This window comes from Macaca thibetana, chromosome 18, assembly GCF_024542745.1.
Source record: "Macaca thibetana thibetana isolate TM-01 chromosome 18, ASM2454274v1, whole genome shotgun sequence".
Taxonomy (NCBI): domain Eukaryota; kingdom Metazoa; phylum Chordata; class Mammalia; order Primates; family Cercopithecidae; genus Macaca; species Macaca thibetana.
Genome location: NC_065595.1, coordinates 45,585,954 through 45,610,578, shown reverse-complemented (window position 1 = coordinate 45,610,578; position 24,625 = coordinate 45,585,954). Strand labels below are relative to the sequence as shown.

General features: G+C 43.8%; 1 protein-coding gene across 4 annotated transcripts in view; it reads left to right on the top strand.

Annotated features, from left to right (window-relative positions):
• MAPRE2 (microtubule associated protein RP/EB family member 2) overlaps nt 1-24,625 on the top strand; it is a 165,653-nt gene that overhangs the window by 133,029 nt on the left and 7,999 nt on the right. For all 4 annotated transcript variants that reach the window (XM_050767299.1, XM_050767298.1, XM_050767297.1 and 1 more), the window contains 2 exons: nt 15,793-15,932; nt 20,928-21,086. In XM_050767299.1, the coding sequence (XP_050623256.1) occupies nt 15,793-15,932; nt 20,928-21,086 (299 nt within the window). The remainder of the gene's footprint in view (nt 1-15,792; nt 15,933-20,927; nt 21,087-24,625) is intronic.

Below are 24,625 nucleotides of genomic sequence, written 5' to 3'. Positions count from 1 at the left end.
CTGTAGGGTGGGTACAGTTACCCTTCTTGTCCCTTGATGGTCTTGCCGTCAAGATGAGTCATGCCTGTTTATTCTTACAGTTTGCCAGTAGATGCCTGCTTGATACTGCTATTTTACAGTCCCCAGTCACTTACCCACATACTCTCCTACCCAAGTCCCTTACATATGTCTTTAAGGATCAAATATTAATTTTAGAAATCATGTAATAATACAAGGAAGAGATGCATTTTTCTTACTAGCCCCATAATTAGCAAGACTCCTCTTCAAATCGATGTTAGTACTTCTCATTATTATGCAGAACACTGTTTCTTCCTTTTCTTTTCTTTTCTTTTTCTTTTTTCCTTTTTTTTTTTTAAATTGAGTCTCACTCTTGTTGCCCAGACTGAAATGCAATAATGCAACCTCCGCCTCCCGCATTCAATCAGTGATTCTCCTGTCTCAGCCTCCTGAGTAGCTGGGATTATAGGCATGCACCACCACGCTCGGCTAATTTTGTATTTTTAGTAAAGACAGGATTTCTCCATGTTGGTCAGGCTGGTTTCAAACTCTCAACCTCAGGTGATCCACCCGCCTCGGCCTCCCAAAGTGCTGGGATTACAAGCGTGAGCCACCACGCCTGGCGGAACACTGTTTCTTTTACCCAACCCCTACCCCATATTTGCATTGCATCCTTTTGACCTGTTCATATTAAGAAACTATTCCATTGCTAAGCTGCATACCATTTAATGGCTACTCCCTTAGCTACATTAAGACTTGGAAAAAATAGAAATATTCTAATGGCTCAACTAATTAAATTCTTATAGAAGATCCCCTACTCCCTGGAAGAAGAGAGGTAGCAGTACTTTTGTTCTTCTGGTTACATATGTAAGATGTGTAAAAGACACTGCTAGACATTGAGATACTTTTCTCCTCAAAGAAGAACTGAAACTGCATTTCCCTACATTTTAGTCTGTTCAGGCTGCTGTAACAAAATGTCATAAACTAGGTAGCCTTGTATAAACAACCGAAATGTATTTCTCACAGTTCTGGGGACTGGGAAGTCCAAGACCAGGGCACCAGCAGATTCAGGGTCTGGTGAGAGCCCTGTCCACACACATGGTGCCTTCTGTTTCCTCAGATGGTTAAAGAGGCAAAGCCCCTTAGGCCTCTTTTATAAGGGCATCAATCTCATAGAGATCATGATCCATTAGACCTCCCAAAGACCCCACCTTCTTAGTACTACTGTGTTGGGGATTAGGTTTCAATGTATAGATCTGAGGGGGACACAGACATTCAGACCATAGCACCTACCTCTTATGATGATAAAAACCACAGCATAAAATATGAGCAGTGCCCTGCCTTGCCAGTACACTGAATATTTCCAAGTTTAAAATATTGAGCAGAGAGAAGAGCAGAAAATTATGAAGAATTTTGGAGTTTCAAATGGGAATCTGCTGGCAGTGTCTGTAGAAAAGCCCAAGGGCTTCTTCCTAGGAAGAGCCGTACATTTTTCATTGCCATCCTAATTTCTTTGCTTACTGAGATAGAATTTTTGACAGATGATTTACTAATTCAATTTGCAATTTTTAATTATTTTGGCTTTCTGGGTCAAAGTATGTACATTTAAAAAAAACTAGAGTGTTCTAAAGTTTAGAGATCAAAACCTACAGAATGTGGTGGTACTATTACTATGCAACTCAAATCTGAATCTTAATATGAATAGAATTTTTCATGAAAGTTAAGGAAAATGAAAACATTTAAAATGTAGGAGAAGGCCAGGCACGGTGGCTCATGCCTGCAGTCACAGCTTTTTGGGAGGCCAAGGTGGGAGGATTGCTTGAGCTCAGGAGTTTGAGACCAGCCTGGGCAACATGGCAAAACCCCGTCTCTACAAATTACAAAAATTAGCCAGGCATGGTGGCACACACCTGTAGTCCCAGCTACTCAGGAGGCTAAGGTGGGAGGATCACTTGAGCCTGGGGCTCAAGGCTGCAGTGAGCCATGTTCATGCCACTACACTCCAACCTGGGCAACGAAGTGGAACTCTGTCTCAAAAAAATAAAATATAGAAGGAGTCATCAGTAATATTAGCAAATATTTATTGAGCACATATTAAGTGTCAGCTATTATCCTAAGAACTTAATATGTATTCAGCAATTCTAAAAGACAGATCATATTATTACCCTCCACTTTAAAGTTGAGGAAACTGAGGCATGGAGAGGTTTAGTAACTTGCCAGGGTCACACACTAGAAGGAGAGGACTTAAGATTTAAGGCCTGACTCTGTGATTCCAGAACCCATGCGCATTCATCATTATATTATATTGTGCCTCTCATATGTCATGGATGTGGTCTTGTTTTCTCCTCTTACCTCCTCCCCACACTATACTGAACCACAGTAAATTTCACAACCAAATTCAAATTACATGGTATATGGAGGATATAAAAAGCTCTGCAATGTTACTTAGGCTTGAGACGACAGAACACATGCTGTTCTATTGAGATGACATTTATTTTTTTATCGTGATTTTTCAAAAGTTCAAAAACATTTCCTTTCATCCTTCCAGTAAGTTCTAGGGTGAGAGAGAGTTACTATACTGTAGAGTTACTGTCTACATTTATAGATGCAGGAAATGTTAAAACCATTTGTTCCAGGCCTCCTATTAGCTCAAAAGCAGAAGTGTATATAAAGCCAAGAATATTGAGCCCTAGATTAGTAGAATTACTAATCTCTGTTTTCTTAATCCTTCAAGTCAATTAGCTCTCCATGTGAATGCTCTGGGTGATTTGAAAGTAAAGGATAGACACCATTGGCATGTATTTGGGCACGTAGAGTCTGTTCCTTCACACAGGGCTCTGCAGAGGAGGGCAAGGGTCTCCATTGTTGTCCTCCCTGCACTGGCAGACCATCCTAGCCCTTTTCAAAACAGCACTGGGTCATTAATCTTATATAGCTGTTCCTGATATGTGTTGAAATATTAATTCTATAACTAAACCCCATGTCCTCATCTGATGGATCATTCCTTTACTCTCCATAGGTATAATATCAGATTTTACTTCCAGCCTAACTGTAAACCTCGCCAGACCACACAAGACGGTGACTTAGCATTCATTCTTAGTTTCCACAAGCAGAATGTCGTAGATTGTCTGTGAACCTATTTTTTTTTTTTTTGAGACGGAGTCTCACTCTGTCGCCCAGGCTGGAGTGCAGTGGCCTGATCTCAGCTCACTGCAAGCTCCGCCTCCCGGGTTTACGCCATTCTTCTGCCTCAGCCTCCCAACTGGGACTACAGGCACCCGCCACCTCGCCCGGCTAGTTTTTGTATTTTTTAGTGGAGACGGGGTTTCACCGTGTTAGCCAGGATGGTCTCGATCTCCTGACCTCGTGATCCGCCCATCTCGGCCTCCCAAAGTGCTGGGATTACAGGCTTGAGCCACCGGGCCCGGCCCCCTATTTTTCTTTATTATTGATACCTTTTTTGTTACTTAGTATATTGGGCAGGAATCGAAAACAGCTTTGACTTGTAGAATTTTCTAGAATCCCTTTGAATTGGGTGAACTACACTATAACTCAACTCTGTCTTGTTCAATCATTGTTCCCCCGTTGCCTGGCCTGTAGAAGGTCCTCATGTAATTATTGAGTTGATGAGTTTAAGCTGAATCTTTGCAGCGTTCATCTGGATCAAGGAAGATGTCCTCAGTCAACACATGGCTGTGTTTGAAGTGCTCTCGAGTCATAGCCATTACCTGAGAAGCCTCTTACACTGTAACTTAGAAAGTATGCTGGTACACTATGCAGTAGCTCAGAAAATGTTGCCTTTTGAAATTTTATTTCAATAGTTTTTGGGGTACAGGTGGTTTTTGGTTATATGGATAAGTCCTTGTATGGAGATTTGAGTGCACCCATCACCTGAGCAGTATACACTGTACCCAATATGTAGTCTTTTCTCCCACACTCCCTGCCAACTTTCCCCACCCCCGAGTCCCCAAAGTCTATCATATCACTCTTATGCCTTTGCATCCTCATAGCTTAGCTCCCACTTAGAAGTGAGAACATGCACTATTTGATTTTTCATTCCTGAGTTATTTCACTTAGAATAATGGCCTCCAGCTCCATCCAAGTTGCTGCAAAAGATATTATTTCATTCCTTTTTATGACCGAGTAGTATTCTATGATGTATGTATACCACATTCTCTTTATCCACTCTGGTTGATGGGCACTTAGGTTGGTTCCATATCTTTGCTGTTGTGAATTGTGCTGCTGTAAACATGTGTGTGCATGTGTCTTTTTCATATAATTACTTCTAGAAAATGTTTCTTAGCAGTTCCTACTTCTTAGATTCCTTGCCCTTTTTGTGAATTTACCTGAATTCTCATTTTTTTTACTAATTGATCTAGTCTGTCAACAGATGTTTGATGATGCACTGTAAGAGATTCTGGAGATACACAGTGATTCTAACAAGACCCCTGTTTTCAAGGAGATTACATCCTAGTGGGAAAAGTTGACAATAAATAGGCAATAATAATAAAGGGAGGCGAGTTCCCTCAGCATGTATAGGAAGAACACCTGGGCTAGTCTTAAACATCTTCTATAAAGGTTTCTGAAATAAGTGAAGTTCAAGCAAAACTTAATGAATAAGTAGATGTTAGCCAAATGGAGGTGTGTTGAAGAGCATTCCAGGCAGAAAGACAAGGATGCTGAAGTCAAAAGAATGTGCTCCATTCAGTAAAGTGCATGTTGTTCGGTGTGGATGTTGAGCTATGAGACTGCAGAGGGAAGCGGGGCTCTTCTTACTGCTAAAAAAATAAAATCACAAACTTAGCAGCTTAAAATAACACTTATGCATTATTTTATAGATTCTAAAGTCCAAGCAAATCTTAGCTGGGTTCTCTGTTTTAGGATCTCACCAGACTATAATCCAGGTATCCACTGGGGTGGTGGTCTCATCAAAGGCTCAACTGGGGAAAGATTTGTTTCCAAGCCCCCTCAAGTTGTTGACAGTTTTCTTGAGGCTGCAGGACCAAGGCTTCAGTTTCTTGCTGAAAGCACCCTCAGTTCCTAGAGGCCACTTGCACCTCCTTACCTTATGGGCGTTTCCAACAAAGATGCTTACTTCATGGCAACTACTTCTTCAGGGGAATAGGGGAGGTCTCTCTGGCGTGTTTGCCAGCAAGATGGTCATGTAGTAACATAATGGTGAGAGTAACTCCCATTACCTTTGCCATGTTCTGTGGGTTAGAGTCAGGTCACGGGTCTTACATACACTCAAGGGGAGGCTGTTATACAAAAACATGAACACCAGGAGGTGGAGATTATTAGGGTAAGGAGATTACTGTAGGATTTGTTTGTCACACCGAGATTACACTTTATAGTAGGGAGTCATGGAAAAGTTTAAGCAGCGTGCTTTGTATTATAGAAAACACATCAGAGAGGGCACAGTTAGAATCTCGTAAACCAGCTAAGAGGCTTTGCTGCAAACCACATGGGAGAAGACAGTGGCCTTAATGAAGGCAGTAGCCATGTGGGTGATGGAGACCCTAAGATGATACAGTCAGCAAAATTGGATGATTAATGGGATATGGGAAGTAAAGAAGAGGAGGAAATCAGGGATAAATGTTACACACATTTCTGACTTAGTAGTCGGTTGGTAGAAGCAGAGATACCTGGACCAGGAGCCTGGTGAGCATGGGGCTCACCTCGGAATTCTCCCTTCCCTGAGCTCCAGCCTGCCCTGTGGCCTCAGATCATGTCTGTCTTAGCAGGAGAGTCTGGATAAGATGGTGTTAATGGAGCACAGCAGGCTGGCCACCATCAGATAAACAACCACAAGCACTAGTCTTGCTAGTTGTCAGTCAGTAGGGGCTCTGGCTGGAGTCTAAAGGACATATTATAAACTTAGTACTTACGTTCCTCCAAAATAACCATCCTAGTGTATAAACTTTTTGGTAAATGAGTACTGCATACCAGGAGTGCAGTAGCACCCTCAATGTCATTGTTGTGGTAATGTCTGTGTGTCATCTGCCCAGTGGGCTGGCTCAGTGTGCTGGGCTCCGTCACCATCTTCCCCTGTTACTGCAGTGAACAGGCTGCATTATTTTATATATAATATATATATTATATATATTATTATATATCTAAATTATTGTTGGGATGGGGTGAGTGAGCCTTACTATTTCTGTTGCTCTGAGAATGATCGAAGAATAATATTTTAAATGAAGATAGTGATTGGATTTGATACCTAATGTGTTTCAAAGGACACTTAATTTTTTTACCAAGATGTGAGGTGTGAAAAGTAGTTTTTTTTACCAATATGTGAGGTGTGAAAAGCCCTCCCCTTGGAATCAGTAGTTTATCGAAAGAAATAGATAGCGTGTTGAAATAACTATTTAAAAGATAGAATTTTTAATACTTGAGCCATTGTAAGATGCAGAACACTTTCCTGCATTTTTCCCCCTATGAAAAATTCTCTGAAACCAGAGTGACTCAAGCAGAGCCTGGAAAATACTGGAGAATCACATGATGGCTAAAAATAAGCACATCATCTCTAGCAGGGACAGTAAGCAGGGCAGAAGTAACTCGGTATGTGAAGGCTCACACTCACTGGACATGCTCAGGAGAGTCAGGCCCTCTGTCCTTGGCAGGGGCAGGCTTTGAGACCACCGGTCAGCGAAGAGAGGTCCTCAGGAGCTGGTCATTCCGTGCTGCAGTACCCATGCCCTCGGCAGGCCCCCGACCTGCAGTGCACCTCACTCGTACGCTCTCCCAGGGGCAGAGCCATTTATTTGACACTGTAATGACCCCTAAACAGTGGATTGGGAGGGAAACAGGCTGACTCATAGCTCTTGTTACTGCCCATTTTCTCTTAAGCCCTCCCCTTGGAATCAATAGCACATGCCATTGATCACAGAATGTCTTTTTGTTGCTGTTAACATTGCAAAACGTGTATTTTGTGAAATTGCTGGACATTTGGTGACTGTTCTGTAGGATATAGGATAGGGTTTCCTAAACTATACCATTGCAGGTACTTTACCAAAAGCACAACGAATCTTGTCTTAGGCACTCGCTGCTCATACCCAGGGAAATTACTGCAGTAGCCCCCTAGCTGGCCTTTCTGCATCTCCCCTCAGCCTCCCTGGTCTGTTCTCAACACAGCAGGCAGAGTGAGCCATTTGAAAGCAAAGCTAGATCATGTCACTCTGTTCAGCATCCTGCACTGGCTTCCCTTTTCCCCTGCAAGGTCCTTTTTGACCTGCCCTTCCAGTACATGTCTGACCTTCTGTCTACCTGCAGTATCCCATTCTCACCCTGCCCTACCCACCTGACCTGGCTCCTGAGTGGGGAAGGCAGGGCCTTTGCACCCCCATTCAGCATTTCCTCTGCCTGGCCTGCTCTGCTCCTGGCTGTCCAGACAGCCACCTTCCTCTCCTGCCTCAGGTCTTGGCTCAGGTCTCACACTCACTGTGAGAGACCTTGAAGAAGGAAGGGTTACTCCTGCAGCTAGCATGTTCCCTGCAGGGATCCTGGAAGTTGTGACTATGGAGTTTGCTACAAGAGCTGTTGGCTTCTGTGAAGAATGAGACTTTTGAGCCACAGTGACCCCACACAGGAGGTTCTCGCCTCCTGTGTGTGTGCCAGACTGCTGCGGGACTCCCAGCAAGAGGGGCACCTGGCACTGCCCTGCTAGTGCTTGCTGTTCTGACCTCTGTTCTTCTGGGTGGCCTTGGTGTGAGTGTGGCCCGTGAAAGTACCATGGGTCTGAGTTGAAAAACTGAAACTGGAGGAAGAACCGTAGTGGATGCTTAGGCCTTCCATGAAATTCCTATTTAAAATTGCTACTCGCCCACCCCCAACCCAGCTCTCTCTACCCAACCCTGCTCTGATTTTCTCTTGTTCATAGCACTTATTTTCTAGTTTATTCTGTCACTTACTAATTTATGTTATTATTTATTGTCTAGTTCCCCTGTTAGAATGTTAATTTCACAAGGACAAGCATCTTTTGTGTTTCATTCATTGTTTGATCTCAACTGCCTGTTAGCTTTCTCAGGTGCGTAATAGGGTTATGGCTCAATAACAGTTTGCACAAGTGAACGAATTAGGATAATTTAGAAGAAGCACAGACGAAGATAGATAGGGAGTGCATGGAATGGACGGAATCTATGCCTTGGAGTCCATCGGTGGGTTATGGGTTAATCACATTTTTTGGTTCTAAAAGCAAATTTGTTGAAGCTGAGCATATTTACATGATGCAGTTGTGCATCTTTATACAATAGTTGTTCACTGTGTAAAAACTGGGTTAATCAATTTTTGTAAAAATGTTCTTTAAATAAACATGAGCCTTATTTTCTTAGTATTTCAGCTGTTTTATTTTAGTAGTATCTAGAAATGGGAAACAAGTGTACTTTTGCATCATTAGTTGAATCAGGTCTCATTTGCTGAGTAATAATAGTAATGTAAGCTACCATTTATTGAGCACATACTATGTGCCAGACCCTTGTGTAATCATTTTCCAGGTATTAAGTCATGTACCCCTCCCAACTCTGGGAAGTTGGCACTGCTCTTCCTTTCTTAAATGTAAAGCAAGCAAGGTAGCCACAAAGCTACACCAGTCAGGAAGTAGTGGAGCTGGGACCCCTAGGAAGGCTCTCTGGCTGCTGAGCCCCCACTCTTGACCACTGCAGTCACTCCCTCCCTAGAGGCAGGTGAAGGATGTCCAATTCCTTACCAGGTCTTCATTCCCACGAGATTGGCATGGCTCGTGCCTGCTGTGTGGAGCTGCCCCTAGCTGCTCAAGGAGGACTGCCCACTCCTAAGAGCCTCCACTGAAAAGGAAGAGCTGCAAACCTGACCACTGGCTGCATTGGTCAGAACAGAAGCTGTAAACTGCCAATTTCAGAATTAAAAAACCAACCTCCTAATGATCTCATGAATCAGGGCATCCCAGAACCCTGTTAAAGTTTCATTTGGCCTGAACTCTGTCCACTGAGGTGTTTTTTTGCCCTAAACTCAGAGCAAATTACAGAATCTACAAAGTGAAAGTATGGAGGCAGTTTTGAAGGAAAGACCAGGTCAATGTAACTTGAATTTGCAGTAATCAGAATTCTGTAGGGACTGGCAATCCTTTTGCAGTCTGAGGGCTCTGATGTCAGTTCAGTTTCCGAGGAAGTCCTCTTCCTGTGGAATTCACCCTCCTCATCAGTCTAGCCCACACCCTTTCTCCAGCAATGACATTACTTTTTTTTTTAACCAAGCTCATTATCTGTTAAAAAATATAATCTCCTTGTCAAAGTGCGGGGGATAATAAAGTAATATCAGATCCATCCACAGTGAATCAGTACAGATGCAGTGTATCTTCTGCCATAGTTATTCAGCTCTGGGTTTTCTTCATTTGAGTGAGAAGGGCTGGGGGGGTGGTTTGGGAGGGGAAAGGACTCTCAAGTAGAGAAAAATTGGGAATGACCATAACCAGAAGAGTAGTGGCCGCCTGCATGTGTGTGTGCACACGCTCATGTTTTTCATGTCTCTGTGGTTCTTGTCAACAGTATTAATGTCATATTTTTAGCTCCTCTGTTTATGATTTTGGCAAAAGGAATAATATGGCAGATTATGTGAAAAGAATTTCTAAATTCCAGCAGAGTCTTGGCTATGAAGGATAAAGCCAAGTCCAGTGCTTTGATTTGCTTCATCCTTCTGAATCCATTGGGCCTCATATGCCCAACATGTTGCAGCATTTTCCATAAACATTAAGCAAGCTACTAGTTATTGACATTAGACACGGCAACGCCCAGGCTTCACTGAGGCAGTGAATCCGACCACTCCGAATTGTTTTACAACTATGGTTAAAATGTCTTAGAATCATATTTATACCCCCAAATCCTAAAGGCATTAATTAAGACACAACTGCTCAAAGACTAGCATTGTAAATCATGTCCAGTGAGCAAATTCAGAGAATTACAGGGACTTGGACAGAATTGATGCTTATTTTCCTCTGCTTCTAAGATTCCTTTTTGTTTTGAAAGGTAAAATTAGGGAGGTAGAAAAGCTTGAGGGCAAAATGGTTACTTGCAAATAGGGCCACCGCTCATTATGTTCTCAGGACATCATCAAATGCAGCTTGAAAAAAAATTGAAATATTTGAATCAGCTGCAAGAAAAAAAAAAATCTATATCTGTATTATAGCCAAAGTAGGTGCACTCTCTAAAAGCTATTATGTAAATGTTTTCCACATAAGCATCCTTGAGCCAAGAGGCCTGGGAAAGGTACAGCAGTCAAATCACTGATGGAGTGGGGCATTCTGGGAAGCAAGAAGATAGCTTTTGAGGACTTCAGTATCTAAAACCAGGATTGGATGCTATCAGAGACATGTTGGGAGCGGTTTACGAGATTGGAATGCAGATGGTAGCTCACATAAAAGTCTTGTATCAGTGTTAAGTTTATGACATTGATAACTGTGCAGTTTTGTGAGAACATTCTTGTTATATTGCCCAGGTAAGGGGGAAGGAGTATCTGGCAGCCCCAGAAACTTTAGAGTGTGGTTGTTAGAAGACAGCGAGACCTAGACAGCAAATAAACAAAAACAAGTTCTTAACTCTAAAGAGTTGTGCTATATGTTAGGATATTGTCCATTATTTATTCTGAAAAGGAAAACATGAAATCATTGAATATAATGAGGACAAAAGGTTTCATTTTTATTTTTATACATTTAGTATTTCTTAATCATGTGACAGCTGCGAGGGGTAAATTACTTCCATTTCAAATTGCAGCTTGTGATGATTTAATGAGCCCACTTTACATTTATTTGAAAACGAGCTTTTAGTTTAACTGTTAATTATGGGGTTTTTGTTGTTGTTGTTGTTTACCCAAACCTCGGAAGATAACTAAACTCTTTCCCATGCCTTTCCCGTTCTTTAATTTCTTCACATTTATTCATCTGAAGGTAAAAATGTAGTTAAGTAGGCCTGATTTCACATATCCTCATGCATCGTTTATTTTCCTCTGTTATCAGTTTTTTTCCAAACAGTAGAATTTCAAGATCCCTCTCATTTTAAATATCAAATACTAATTACTTAAGTGATCGATTTTTAAATGTTTAGAATTTTTTCCATTTCTTCCTTCACTCAGCCTGCACTGTGTCCCCGTTAGCAAGGCTTAAGGGTGGGGTAGAAGCGGTTCTTCCTTCCCACGTGTGTGTAGGTGGTGGAGCAGCAGAGGTTGCCAAGCCTGATTTTCATCGCCTGCACCTCTCTCATCTCAAAGGGATCCAGGAGGTGCACATGCTGTGTGCCAGTGGGAGAGCCCTGGGGCCCTAGGCCACCACCTGACCTTTGCCTGATTTGTGAACACAGATGCCATTTTAGGGCTGAAGCACATCTTGGCGAGTCCAAGCCACACAGGCAGGTTGAAGTTGGGCCCTGTTAACAGCAAGGGATAGTTCCTCAAGGGAAGAAAACAAAACAAAGCAAAACCTGTTTCCCCAAGTGACTGTGTGTGGCTAGAATGGGGAGAGCATCAGTAACTGCAGCAGCTGCACCCTCCCTCCCTGCCATGAGCTGTGCTGAGCGCCTCCCGCAGTCGGGGATTCTCCCTGCGTGTCTCCTCACTGCGCTCCTGGCCAGTGTCCTCTGCTTCTTCATAGTTGCTCTTCCCTGATCATGTGGCTTTGCCCTGGGGTTTGGCTTGCCACAACCCCTTCTACATCTTATCAAACATTTCATTTTTTTTTTTTTTCAAGCTCTATTTGATGATATCCTGAGAATATAATTAGTGGTAGCCCTGTATTATAAGCAGTCAGCTTCGGTTTCTTCCATCACTTTTTTCTTTTTAAATTGACATCAGACTGGATAAGGCCAGATACCAGAACATGAGTGTGTCTGATGATCCTAGCTCAGTTATTGCAACCACTTTGTTGTTCCTGACCTGCCTATGAAAGACTGCCAGGGTAGGTGGGTCATCACATGCTATCTAGGGGAGCCCCCTCTGCAAGGTTGTGTCCCTCAGGAAGGGCCAGTGAGCATGACACAGGCTTGGACAGGCCAGCACAGAGCACTCAGAATTAAGCATATACTGACTGACTGAGTTTACTCCACCTCTCCTGATTCTGTGTAGGTAAGGAGCCTAAGTAATTTACAGAAGGTAATCTTGAGAGGAAACCAAGGAGGAGCTCTCTTTCTGGGAGGCTGATCGTTTTTATTTGGTTTCCTTCTTGTCTTGCTGGTTCTTTGTGTCTGTGAGTTTGACATTGGCATCAGCTCCTCAAGCTTCCCCCAGTGTCCTTACCCTAAAGAGATGCCTCTGCTAGGTCTTATAGAATGAATTATAAAAACTATTATTGAATGTCTCTGGGTTAGGCACTGTGATTGGTGGTGAGAGCATAAGGTGACTAAAACAGATAAAACTCCTATGTCCTGGCGTTTCTGCTCGTGGGAGAAGTAGGCATTAAAGAAATAGCTGTACCACAACAGTGGAAAGTGTTCAGGGCACTTTGGCCTTCCAGACAAAGTGACATCTGAGCTGAGACTGGAAGGGTGGTAGACCTGCTTGCTCAGAGGAGGTAGGGGACAGGAAGGAGGCAGAGGGAATACAGCCTGAATTGCATGGTGTATTAGTTCTTACAGTGCCATAAAGAACTGCCCAAGACGGGATAATTTATAAAGAAAAGAGGTTTAATTGACTCACAGTTTCTCAGGGCTGGGGAGGCCTCAGAAAACTTAAAATCATGGCTGAAGGAGAAGCAAACATGTCCCTCTTCACACGGCAGCAGGAAGGAGGAAGTGCCAAGCAAAGAGGGAACAAGCACCTTATAAAACCATCAGATCTCGTGAGAACTCACTCACTATCACGAGAACAACATGGAGGTAACTGCCCCTCACGCTTCAATTACCTGCCACAGGCTCCCTCCCACAACATGTGGGGATTATGGGAACACTACAATTCAAGATGAGATTTGGGTGGAGACACAGCCAAACCATATCACATGGGATGGTCATGGAGTCGTAGAACCTTGGCTTATTCCTGAGAACACTGAAGGTGCCACACCGGGAATTCTTAGATAGCTGTTGCTCATGTGAGAACTCAGCTGGAGAACAAAGACTGCATCTCAGGCATTTTTAGGGGCCTCCAGTGCATGGCCCATGGCAGGCACTTACTAAGTGTAATAAGTGTGTGTAAGGGGTGTTGATCATAGGCAGTCTTCGCACTGCTTTCTGTTAGACTTCCTTTATATTAAAATATGAGGTATTGCTTATAAAAAGATCTGAACGAACTTGATATTTCCGAGCTCTCTCCCCACCTGTTAGGCTGGTGGCTGCCTCAGAGAAGGCTCTTTGCCAGATCAGGTGTCCTCACCCTGCCTCCCCTACCTGCTCGTCTACATTGTTTTCTTTACCCAGTTGGTTTGCCTTTGGGTTAAAGAACTTGGTCAGCAGGACATGGAAGGTAGTGTTCCAGGAGTGTTTTATATGGGCTTCAACAGAGATGAAGAAGGTTCCTCACGGCCATATACCAGGCACAAATAAAGCAAAACGTCAGCCCTCTAGAATCCTTGGGAAGCTCTTCTGCACAGGTGAGGTTTCCAGGGATCTGCAGATTTATCCTGAGAAATTCAAACTATTTTAAGTCTTTCCCAATTTAACCATTCTCATTTTAAAGTATATTAGGCACCTCCCTGTGTTTTTAAAGAAGTTTATTTAAAAAAAATTGTTTTTAACCGAAAGGCCTGTATTTTAAAGGCTGTCATGCTGTCAGTGTTTCTAGAGGGTGTGACTTGCATCCGGAGCTAATGACCCCAGGCACCTGAAGACACAAATATAAGTTTTATGGTCTTCCTGTTTTCTTTTTTTTTTTTTTTTTTTTTTTTTTTTTTGAGACGGAGTCTCGCTCTGTGGCCCAGGCTGGAGTGCAGTGGCGCGATCTCGGCTCACTGCAAGCTCCGCCTCCCGGGTTCACGCCATTCTCCTGCCTCAGCCTCCCGAGTAGCTGGGACTACAGGCGCCCACAACCGCGCCCGGCTAATTTTTTGTATTTTTAGTAGAGACGGGGTTTCACCGTGGTCTCGATCTCCTGACCTTGTGATCCGCCCGCCTCGGCCTCCCAAAGTGCTGGGATTACAGGCGTGAGCCACCGCGCCCGGCCGGTCTTCCTGTTTTCTACTTTGTAATTAGGATGTTGGTTGAAACTTGTAACTGCTGTCTTTATAACCCTTCGGCTCTTGCTAATCTGTTGATACTAATAAACTGTGAAGTTGGAAATAAACTGTAAAATTGGAAACCATATCACTAAAAGTTTTATTTGCTTGTTTATATAGTTAAACTTTTGCTCTTTAACCAAATACATGTTCAGTTGAGCATTGTGCTACGCACTGGGGTTACAAAGATGAATAAGATGTGTTTCTTGCTCTAAACAAGAGCAGGGGTTGGGGTATTAGGCCAGTGGGAGCACAGAGAAGGAGCACCTACACCAGACTGAAGGGATGGTGAAAAACAGAGATGCTACTTCACGGGGACTGTGTTCAGAGGAAAAGGGAATGGGCAGGCCCCCAGTAGTGGCTTGGAATTTCATAATCCATGAAGTACATTGCGTATACATTGGGACTTCTATTTTGGCCGCAGAGGCCATTCTTGTGTCTGTGCGTTGTTCTAGGTAGTGAGAGTCTACTGTGAGCTGAGCTCCAGATAGGTGAGGTCTTACCTGAAACCAGTGGTTTTTCATTTTTCCACTTCATAACATTATTAGTGATGCTAAATGAATCACTTGCTTAAGGTGCTGACCCTCAGATCTCCTCATTGTAAGGGTGTATTTTCCCCTTTAGAGTAACACATGTAAATATCTTGTTCCCCAAAACCCTCTCACCTAAAGTTTACATGTCCAATGATGAGCCCTTTCTGAATCGCCTATTAGTTACGGATGTCACAAAATTGTGATTTATTTTCTAGTTCCAGCATTTCTTGTACATTTACTGACTGCCAGTGTTCCTTAAAAAGGATTGAAAAGATCTTTATATTCTTTTCTCTTCCCCCTCCCTCTCCCTCTCCCTTTCTTCCAGCCCATCTCTCCTTCAGTCATTGTAGATTAATAGATTTTATTTACCCAGTGCATTACAATAAATGAAGCTATTGTTCTTCCTAATATTCAAACTGTCCCAAGTGTGACTAGTGGGGAGCCCCTTTGAGCTCTTGATATTAATCCTGGAGCACCTCCTTGTTTTTTGACACAAGATATCCTCAGCTTACCCTGAACATTCCCTGCCCCATCCCTAGAATCAGCCATTTCTCAAGAAGCCCTTTTATTGCAGAATAACCTTTAGAAACCAAGGTTTGGGCATCAGGAGTGCCTGCTGCTATGGAGATGTCATTGCTCTTAGGCATTTTAGTGGCTAAAGCTAGGAAATGTTTTAAAAGAGAAAAAAATACATTTGTATTGATATTTCTTCTGAAGTATTAATCGGTTATAAGATCTTTTGTTTGTTAGAAATTCAATTAGGGTGATATTTTTAAGCTTATCTAAAAACCTTTCCTCTTAAAAATCTTAAAATTTGTTCTGTTACTCTTACATCTCCAGAGGGAGAAGGGACAATGGCATTAACCTCATGTTACTTGAGGAAAAAAAACAGCACTCACAAAGGTGAGATAAATTGCCCAAAAGAACCATACTTTTAACTGTGTACACTCCTGCTGAAATATTTGTACTCCTTCTGTATGGGAAGGGATCACTGGAGGTATCTATGTTATAGTAAGCTTCTTTTATATCATTCATTTTCTATATATCTAAAACACATTTTTAATATTACCAGTATTTATCATTTATTCTGATTGCTTTCAGGTGCAGCTAAATCAAGTCCAGCAGCGAAACCAGGATCCACACCTTCTCGACCCTCATCAGCCAAAAGGGCTTCTTCCAGCGGCTCAGCATCCAGATCTGATAAAGATTTAGAAACGCAGGTCATACAGCTTAATGAACAGGTAATGCATCAGCTCTGGCCACACCTCTAGGAGCAGTGACGTATGTAAGAGGTAGGGGGCCTAGGATCCCCTAGGACTGAGGTAAGGGAGGGAAGGTAAGGAGGAATCCTTGGTTTCAAGTAAGTAAGAATATAAAGAATTGTTCGGGAAGACAAAATCAGTAGCCCATGATGAATAAAAAGTGTTAGTCACAAATCTCAAAGTTGTACATTAAGATGGGGCAGATGGCTTAGCCTTGCTGCAGACTTCAGGTCACCTTCCCCTCCCCTGTCCCTCAGGGCTGTCATGAGCTCCGGCTAGACCATAGTCCATCCTGCCCACCTCTGACCATTCTAGATAGTGCTGCATTGCATTAGGGTGAGTCTGTCTCCCTCCCTCTCTTTTTAAAGGCTGAGTCAGGGTTAGTCTGTCTCCCTCCCCTTTTCTTCTTTCCCTCCTTCCTTCCTTTCTTCAGCTATTAGTAGTTGAGCTCATTCTATATGAAAGATATTACACTTAATGCTGGTAGAATAATGGTAGTAAAATAGATACCTTTCCTTCCATCATAGAACTTGTAGATAGCAATTGCACACAGTAGGTTATTACATGAGCTAAACAAAAAACCTGATTACTTCCCACAATGGCAGAAGTTGGGTGCTGCAGGAGCACCAAACCCAATATTTGGGGGATCTGAAAGGCCACAATTGTGTTTTAAGTAGAAGAGCTTTCCTTTTAATTTAGCATTCCTCACAGTTATGGTAAAATCTAGCTAGCTCCACTGTCTTTGAAATTTTCATTATAAAATCTTAGGTACTTCTCATCTTTCCTAAGATTATATGTAGCTTAAAAGTAATAAAAGCAACGGGTAGTGGAGGGCCCACACAGGAGAGCCTTTTATCCTGGCTACCCTGCCGCTATGAGAGGAGCCTTTACTCCAGGGCCCCAGGCTGTTCCCAGCCACTCACTGGGCCAGTCGTGGTGATTAATCTTATTCTTGATGAGCCAGCAAGAGTTTAGAAACAGCTTTTGTGATAATTGTATATTTATAATCAAGAATCTAGTTTAATGAAGGCAGTTTCTTAGCTAGGGTGTTTCTTTACAATTCTGATCACTTTATGGAAAAAGGTGTAAAAACTTAAGCCATCCAGCAGGTAGGACTTGGATTTGGAAACTGGAATGTTCTAATTACCTGCTGATTCTCAGTTTGAGTCCTGTTTCCAATAATGATTTCTTCTCAATTAAAAGGCAGTAAGGACAGTCATAAAGAGCCTTGGGCCACATGTCTCAGGCTCCAAGAAAATCAGAGTAGACCTAAAGGCTGTAATGCCTTGGACCTAAATCTCTGTAATGCCTTGGACCTAAAGTTGGTCCTCCCATATCCATGGGTTACCACATCTACAGGTTCAAGCAACCAAGTATTGCAAATATTCAAAATAAAAAATAGCGATACAAACATAAAAACTAATACAAATTAAAAGCAATACAACATAACTATTTACATAGTATTAGGTATTATAAGTAATGTAGAGATAATTTAAAGTATACAGGAGTATATGCATAGGTTATATGCAAATATGATATCCCATTATATTGTTGTATATCAGGGACTTCAGTATCCATGGGTTTTTGTATCTGAGGGACAATCTGGAATCAATTCCTCTCAGATACCAAGGCATAACTGTAGAACTCTTTTTCCTTAAGGAACCCAAATTCTTTTGGTATCTTTCTTATCTTGTGTTTCTTCATGACTCCTCCCTCTCTTCCCATCTACCACACCCAGTGTCCCACCTCTCCAGCCCAAAGTATGACCACGTGGAAACCTTGAGGTTCTCTCCCCCTTACAGCCTGACCCAGCCAGCCCCACTTCCTCTCCTTGGGGCTGGCTCTAGGCTCCCGTTAGCTCTCCAGATCACACACAGCCCATCCCCAGGGAACCCAGACCTCTAAAATGCCTCCACTAGACCATACTGCCATCCACAATGCAACTCAGAGAACCGAGTGAGAAGAGAGAGGAATGGTCCAGTGCCACCTTCCTGTTATAATCCCTTCATTACTTCCAAAAGGCCTCACTCCCCATTTCTGCCCCCTGACACCTTCACACCAAGGAGTGTGCCTCCCCCTGTCTGTCCCTCAGAAGGAAGACACACCCTACACTGTGAGTCCTTCAATCAATATTACTGAGCACTTACTCCAAATTTATATCCATGGTTAACTGTTGCCGTTCCCTCCTTTTTCTGTCTTGGAGCCAACAGGATGCCCCCCGAGTCTGGGAGGGGGCCCCCACAGGCATCATGGTGTTGGAACAAAGAACACTCAGGTGAGGAGAGGCTTAGGGGAGACCCTGATGCTGAAGGGTGAAGCACAGTCTTCACTGAGAAAGGGACAAGTGCCATAAACTTGGAGGATTCTCATTTGCTTGGCCTCTTGCATTTTCTCAGGCAATTTCCCATGATGCACTAAGGAAGTAATACTATGCTAGACCAGTCCCATGAGAGAAATGAATCAAAAGACATACAGTAGGAAAAGTCATAAACAAAATAATTAGGGACTTGTTCTGGATAGGGCCAACCAGAAGTGGGTTGGAGTCAGTGGATTAGCCAATTGGAAGTAGGTTGGTCATTGCTCAGGGAGCGCAGGTGAGGCCGGGGATGGGTGTCGGTTAGCCCAGGCAGAGACTATAGCCATCACTGAAACAGCACGGCCTGCAGGAACCTGCAGTCTGTGGCCACACTGGGAGGAGTTGGAAGAATCATAAGAAGAGAGCTGCTTCTCCTTTTGTAAGATCCATCTCCAGCATCTCCTTCATCGCTTAAGCATCTGCCACAACACAAGAGGGACGAGGCTGGCATTGGTCTTTGTGAGTGGGACTATGACAGTGGAGTTTTGCTTGCCAATTGATTTTCATCATATAGGTTAGCTAGTGTTGGTTTTTACTAGGGAATGTTGGTAGTGGCAACTGTTACCTAATGCATGTGGAATATCACTGAAGCCTGATTTGCACTAAAGGTTTGTCTGGAAAAGCCTCAGCTATTTGTTCAGTGTGCAGAACAAAGCCCTAGGGGGCCAGACAGACCTAGTTTTCGTGGGTGGGATGTGTCCTTGCCTGGGACAGGGGGCTGAGGGGTGGTGACACACCTAAGCTGCCACAGATCATCTGCTGGCACTAGCACAGGATTGAGATGGATTTTGTGTCCAAACCTGGGGAGAGGTTGGTTTGTTTTAAAGCAGGAAAGGATTTCTAGAATAAGAGTTTTCTTTTTTCTGGAATTTAAGCTGGTCACCTTCACTTTTTTTTTTTTTTTTTTTTTTACATCTTACAAATGTGCAAGCTATAATATTAATAGAAATGAGTTAAAAGCAAACTGGTTCTCCACTGCTTTGCAAGCAGCCACCTGGGGGCGTCAGTGAGGGTAACGCTGAATCTACAGGATGGATATGGTTTGCCAGGTGCACAGGAAGAGGATGGACGCTGCATGGTCTGTGTGTGTTTGAATGAATCAGTAATTCCAGATGGATAAAGCATACACAAAGGCCCAGAATTATTAGAAGGAGAGAGTAGGACATTTTGCATTCCAAATGTAATTTTTTGAAATTCTATTAGGGGCGATTTTTAAGATAATGACAGAGAGATTTTACCTAAGGAGGGCCATGAAAGATTTAATTTACCACCTGAAGCATATACCCTACATAAAAATAAACAAAGGGTTTAAGCAAATGGAGATCCTCAGAGACCAGGAACGGTGTAATAGTTTGGGCCTGAGTGTAGCTGCTGTGCCTGGTAGACCGAGATTTGAAGCCAGATCTAGTCACAACCCCATCAGGGTTTCTTTAGCTCTGGGTGTCCGAGTTCTTGGACCCTCTTTTGACCACTGCCTCCTCCCTTCACTTGGACTGTTCTGTAGCCACCCTGAGAAGCTGCACATCCCTGGAAACTCTGTGAACCAGGATCGAGAGGAAGAAAGAAGGAATGAGGGTTACTGTGGTGAGGGAACAGGCCTTCCTTGCCCTCCTGCCTTCCCAGTGACCTACCCAAAGCCCGAACTAGAGAAACTGAGACAGATCCACTCAGCCAGGCTTTCGGTCTCACCCAGTTTTCCTCGTGTCGCGAAGCCCCACTTTCTCCCTGGAGAGAGATTGTCTAATGTGGCTCAGTATCATTTGTGAAAGGGTCTACAGCGAAGGGCGGCTTCCATGCAAGTGATCTAAGGGAGGGAGAGTCCTCAACATAAATCTAAATAGCCGTGCTTACAGCCTGTCTCTGCTGCTGCTCTTTCCTCCTCCCATTCTCCATTTCCTGCAGAAGATGAGCAAGTATTTCAGTCTGTTCAGGCTGCTAGAGCAGAGTACTGTACACAGGGTGGCTTACAAACAACAGACATTTACTTATCACAATTCTGGAGACTGGGATGTCCAAGATCAAGGCGCCAGCAGATTCAGCGTCTGCTTGAGGCCCCATTCTTCATAGATGGCACCTTCTCGTTGTCTTCACATGCTGAAAGGATGTATGAGCTCACTTGGGCCTCTTATCGGGACACTCATCCTATTCATCAGGGCTCTACCCCCATGACAGCCACCTCCCAAAGGCCCCACCTCCTGACATCATCACCTTGGGTGTTAGGATTTCAACATACACATTTTGAGGAGATACAAACTTTCAGGCCACAGTAACAAGTTAGAGGAAAGAGGTGTTCCCGCCTATGTTAGCAGCAGATGAAAGCTCACTCCCAGCCTGCGTGGAACGGCACAGGCAGAAGGCCCACTCTGTCCCTGGTTAATAAACGCCATTTGCCTGAAGGGAATGATCAGAGTGCGGTGGAGAATTGGACGTTTTGGCCCAGGGTCAAGCTCCAGACAACAGTCCTGTTGTTTTTCCCTCAGACTTACACATCGGTTATTTCTGCCTCTCTCTCTGTCTCTCCCCCTCTCTCTGTTTTGGATTTTATTTACAGGAATTGCTGGTCACTTCTTTTACTATATTTTGGGTGGTTTTTTTTCTTCACTCTCACTCCATTGCAGGTACATTCATTAAAACTTGCCCTTGAAGGCGTGGAAAAGGAAAGGGATTTCTACTTTGGGAAGTTGAGAGAGATCGAGCTACTCTGCCAAGAACACGGGCAGGAAAATGATGACCTCGTGCAGCGACTAATGGACGTCCTGTATGCTTCAGAAGAACACGTGAGTGTGAGGAGCACGTGACTCCTGTGTTCTAAAATGACTCTCTTGGTCAAAGCACAGTAGATCAGCACGCCTTAGAACACGTCCTCAGGACCTCAGTGAGAATTACCACTCAGCTGAGTGCGTTTGATAGTCCCAAAGGAATAAACCTCATTATCATCATGATCCATTGACCCATGCTTATGGGACAGGCAGTCATACATTAATCTGGGAAGAGATGGGTGGGGTGGGGAAGGCTTTGGCAGAAAGATATGCTTATGCAGTTCTCTGAGCAAATGAGCATTAAGAATTTGTATATGGATTCCTCCTCCTTCCTGCAAATTCGGAGTGTAGTTAAAGGAGAAAATAATCTAGATGCTTTTCCCATCCCCAGAAGGCCCATAACTGACTGTTTTTACTTCGTAGCTAGTTGTCTTGGTTACTCATTGCCAGGACAGACCAGAGCTGTGGGACAGCCACATGCACACCTCCTTTTTGGGGAGGACCTGCCACCAGAGTTGCTGTTCACAAGTGCTGATGGAGACCCAGGATGTGGCTGTGTCAGGGTGATGAAAAGCAGATGTGAGAAACGGGGGAGGAATAAGAATCTAGGAAGCAAGGAGAGGAAGGGGGCAGGATGCATGGCAGAGACTGAGGCAAGGCACCCTGGGTCTGCCAGGGGCAGGAGAGAGAGGCCCAGCAGCCAGAGGCGGGGGTGGGAGCCTGATGTGGCTTCACCTTCCACTGAGCCAAGTTGAGGGGTTGGGGTGTCCAGCTTCTTTCATGTCAGGCTGATGCTAGTGGAAGCGTCCCAGTCTCTGGGCTGGAGGCCTGTGATGTTCTGAGGGCCCCCGTGGAATTGTATGTGTTGAGATCTCTATAGGACGTAGCAAGCCATCAGCACGTTTGCTTTCTTATTCCAGCTGAATCCCAGGCAAATGTTTACTCCATTTATGCCTCAAAATACTAGCACTGAAATTCTCCTAAACTGTAAGGCGCACTGTATCTGTGGTTTGGAAGCTCTCTACCACTTTTTTTTTTCATTTCTTCCAAATATTTTGGTTTAAATTAATTCTTGGTTATCAATAGCTCAGAATTTGAAGCCCCGAGAATCCACCTGGTTTCCATGATGGCTTCATAAAATACGGTTCTCAGTATTTTCAGATCTGATGGAAGAAACCAGAGACTGATTTGTAGTGTGTCTGCAGCTGCCACAGCGTCACATATATGATGTCCTGTGTGTACAGAGTGCTTGCCCTCTGTAAGCACTAGATGGACTATGGTTATTCTCTTCACAAGCTTGTTTGAGGCTAAATCAGCTGAGGTCTCCTCCACAGCACCGTGAGGCTGAGCGAATGGCGCTGCTGTCTGCTGTAATGCCTGCTAGTGGGAATAAGGCCAGCATGCAGGATCGAATCTTCTTCCCAGCCCTGCACTTCAAACGAGGGAAACCCTGAGTCTAACCTCATGCCAGATTTTGTCCCAAGAGGGAGTCCATGTGCAGGAGCACTGTCTGACAGTGAGCTCCAAATGAAGTGTTGGAGAGGTCCACTGAATTCCCGGCTAAGGATAGGTGGACAGCCTCAGGCAAGAGCTCTTGCCTCCTGGGTGTGATTTCCAGGGGGTCTACCTAGATGACCATACTCAGTTTCTGTTCCGCCATACCCGTCACCACCCGACCCCCCCCCACACACATCCCAGCACCACCTTGCCACCATCTGGATTGAGAGAGCAATTCCTGCAATGTAAGTGCAACTAAAATGCAGGCATCCCAAGAAGAAATAACACTTTAGGCCAGGCGCGGTGGCTTACACCTGTAATCCCAGCACTTTGGGAGGCCGAAGCGGGCGGATCATGAGGTCAGGAGATCGAGACCACGGTGAAACCCCATCTCTACTAAAAATACAAAAAATTAGCCAGGCACGGTAGCGGGCGCCTATAGTCCCAGCTACTCGGGAGGCCGAGGCGGGAGAATGGCATGAACCCGGGAGGCGTAGCTTGCAGTGAGCTGAGATCACGCCACTGCACTACAGCCTGGGTGACAGAGCCAGACTCTGTCCCCCCCCGCCCAAAAAAAAAAAAAAGAAGAAGAAGAAATAACACTGTAAGGCCTCATCATTCATTAAGACTGAATAATAAGTTTAGCAGACACCTCTTCTTCTGAGGCACCTGGGTTGGGGTTTGAGGTAGAAGGGCCTAGGGCTTGATGTGTATTAGCTTATTAGCTCCTGTAATTCTCTAGAGAATCCTGTTAGGATTGTTAGCTATTGTTGTCATCCCATTGTACAGATGAGGGAAACTAAGGCAGCAGAGAGGTTAAATAATTTTCCCAAGTCTATTCCATTATTCCAAAATAATTCTATTCCAGAATAATTTCCATTTGAACCCTGAAATCTGAATCCTGAGTTTATGTTCTCCCTTCTCCAAGTCTGAGCCACCTTTTAAATGGTATTATGACAGTAGTAATGGCTAATACCGATTAAGCATTTAGTATGTGCTAGGGATTGTATTCATGTCCTACGTAGATTTCTGATCTTAACCACATCCCTGTGAGGTGAGTAGTTACTTATCTACATTTTATAGTTGAAATTACTTACCCAATGGCTCATGGTTAATAAGCTCCAGCACTAGGATTTGAACCCCTATTTATCTAACTCAGAGGCTAAAATCATAAGGACTATGTTACCTCCCTCGCCGAGTATTGGTTACCATGGAGCAGGGAGGAAGTGAACATAGTACCAATTGGGGAAAGCCTCAACACTGACTGTCTACTTGACAGTCTTCAGTTGAACACACAGAAAGATTCCAAATTTTTACCTGGGTTTTCTCTAAATAACTCCCCTTATCTCGTTTTACTGATTTGCACTTTCAAAAGCCTAGTTGTGGCCTCTTTTTCTGGGCATTCATCTGATTTTAAATCAGCATCCATGAAGAACTTCAGTTTTCTTCTAGCCAGTTTGTAACTTTTTTAAACCCACTTTGTTGTATCTCTGGCACTGCACTGACATCGTCAAATAGATTTAAGGGAGGGAAGAGAGAGGGAAAGAGACAGAGGCATTGCCCTGTAAGATATGCTGGGGAGTACCCAAAATTCAAGAAGAGAATTACTCAGAGTAACCAGGCAGTTGAATCTGGCAGAGAAAACAGCCTTAACATAAATTGCATGTGTGGGTTACCAGAGCAAGATGTTCAAATGCAGTTGCTGGCTTAATTTTTCTAGTTCCAGGATATTTCTATTGCAACTTTGTGTCTGTAAAACTCCGAAAGAGACACATCAGGCTATACTGAGTTTTCTACAGAGAGGAAGCCGTTTGATCTGGAATATGCCAGGTGTCCTTGTCTGGAATATGACAAGACCCATTTTTTTAAACCTTGGTTTTTATGCAGAAAGAAAAGGAAGACTGCAGTGGGCCTGGACGCCGTGCTGGGTGCTTTCCATATCCTGTGCATGCATGACTCTGCCAAGAGGCTCAGGAGCAGCTAGATACTCTCCTTTCTGCCCCTCAGCACTCCACCTCCCGTAGGTCCAAGAAATCATCCGAGATATCTTAAAGCCTCCA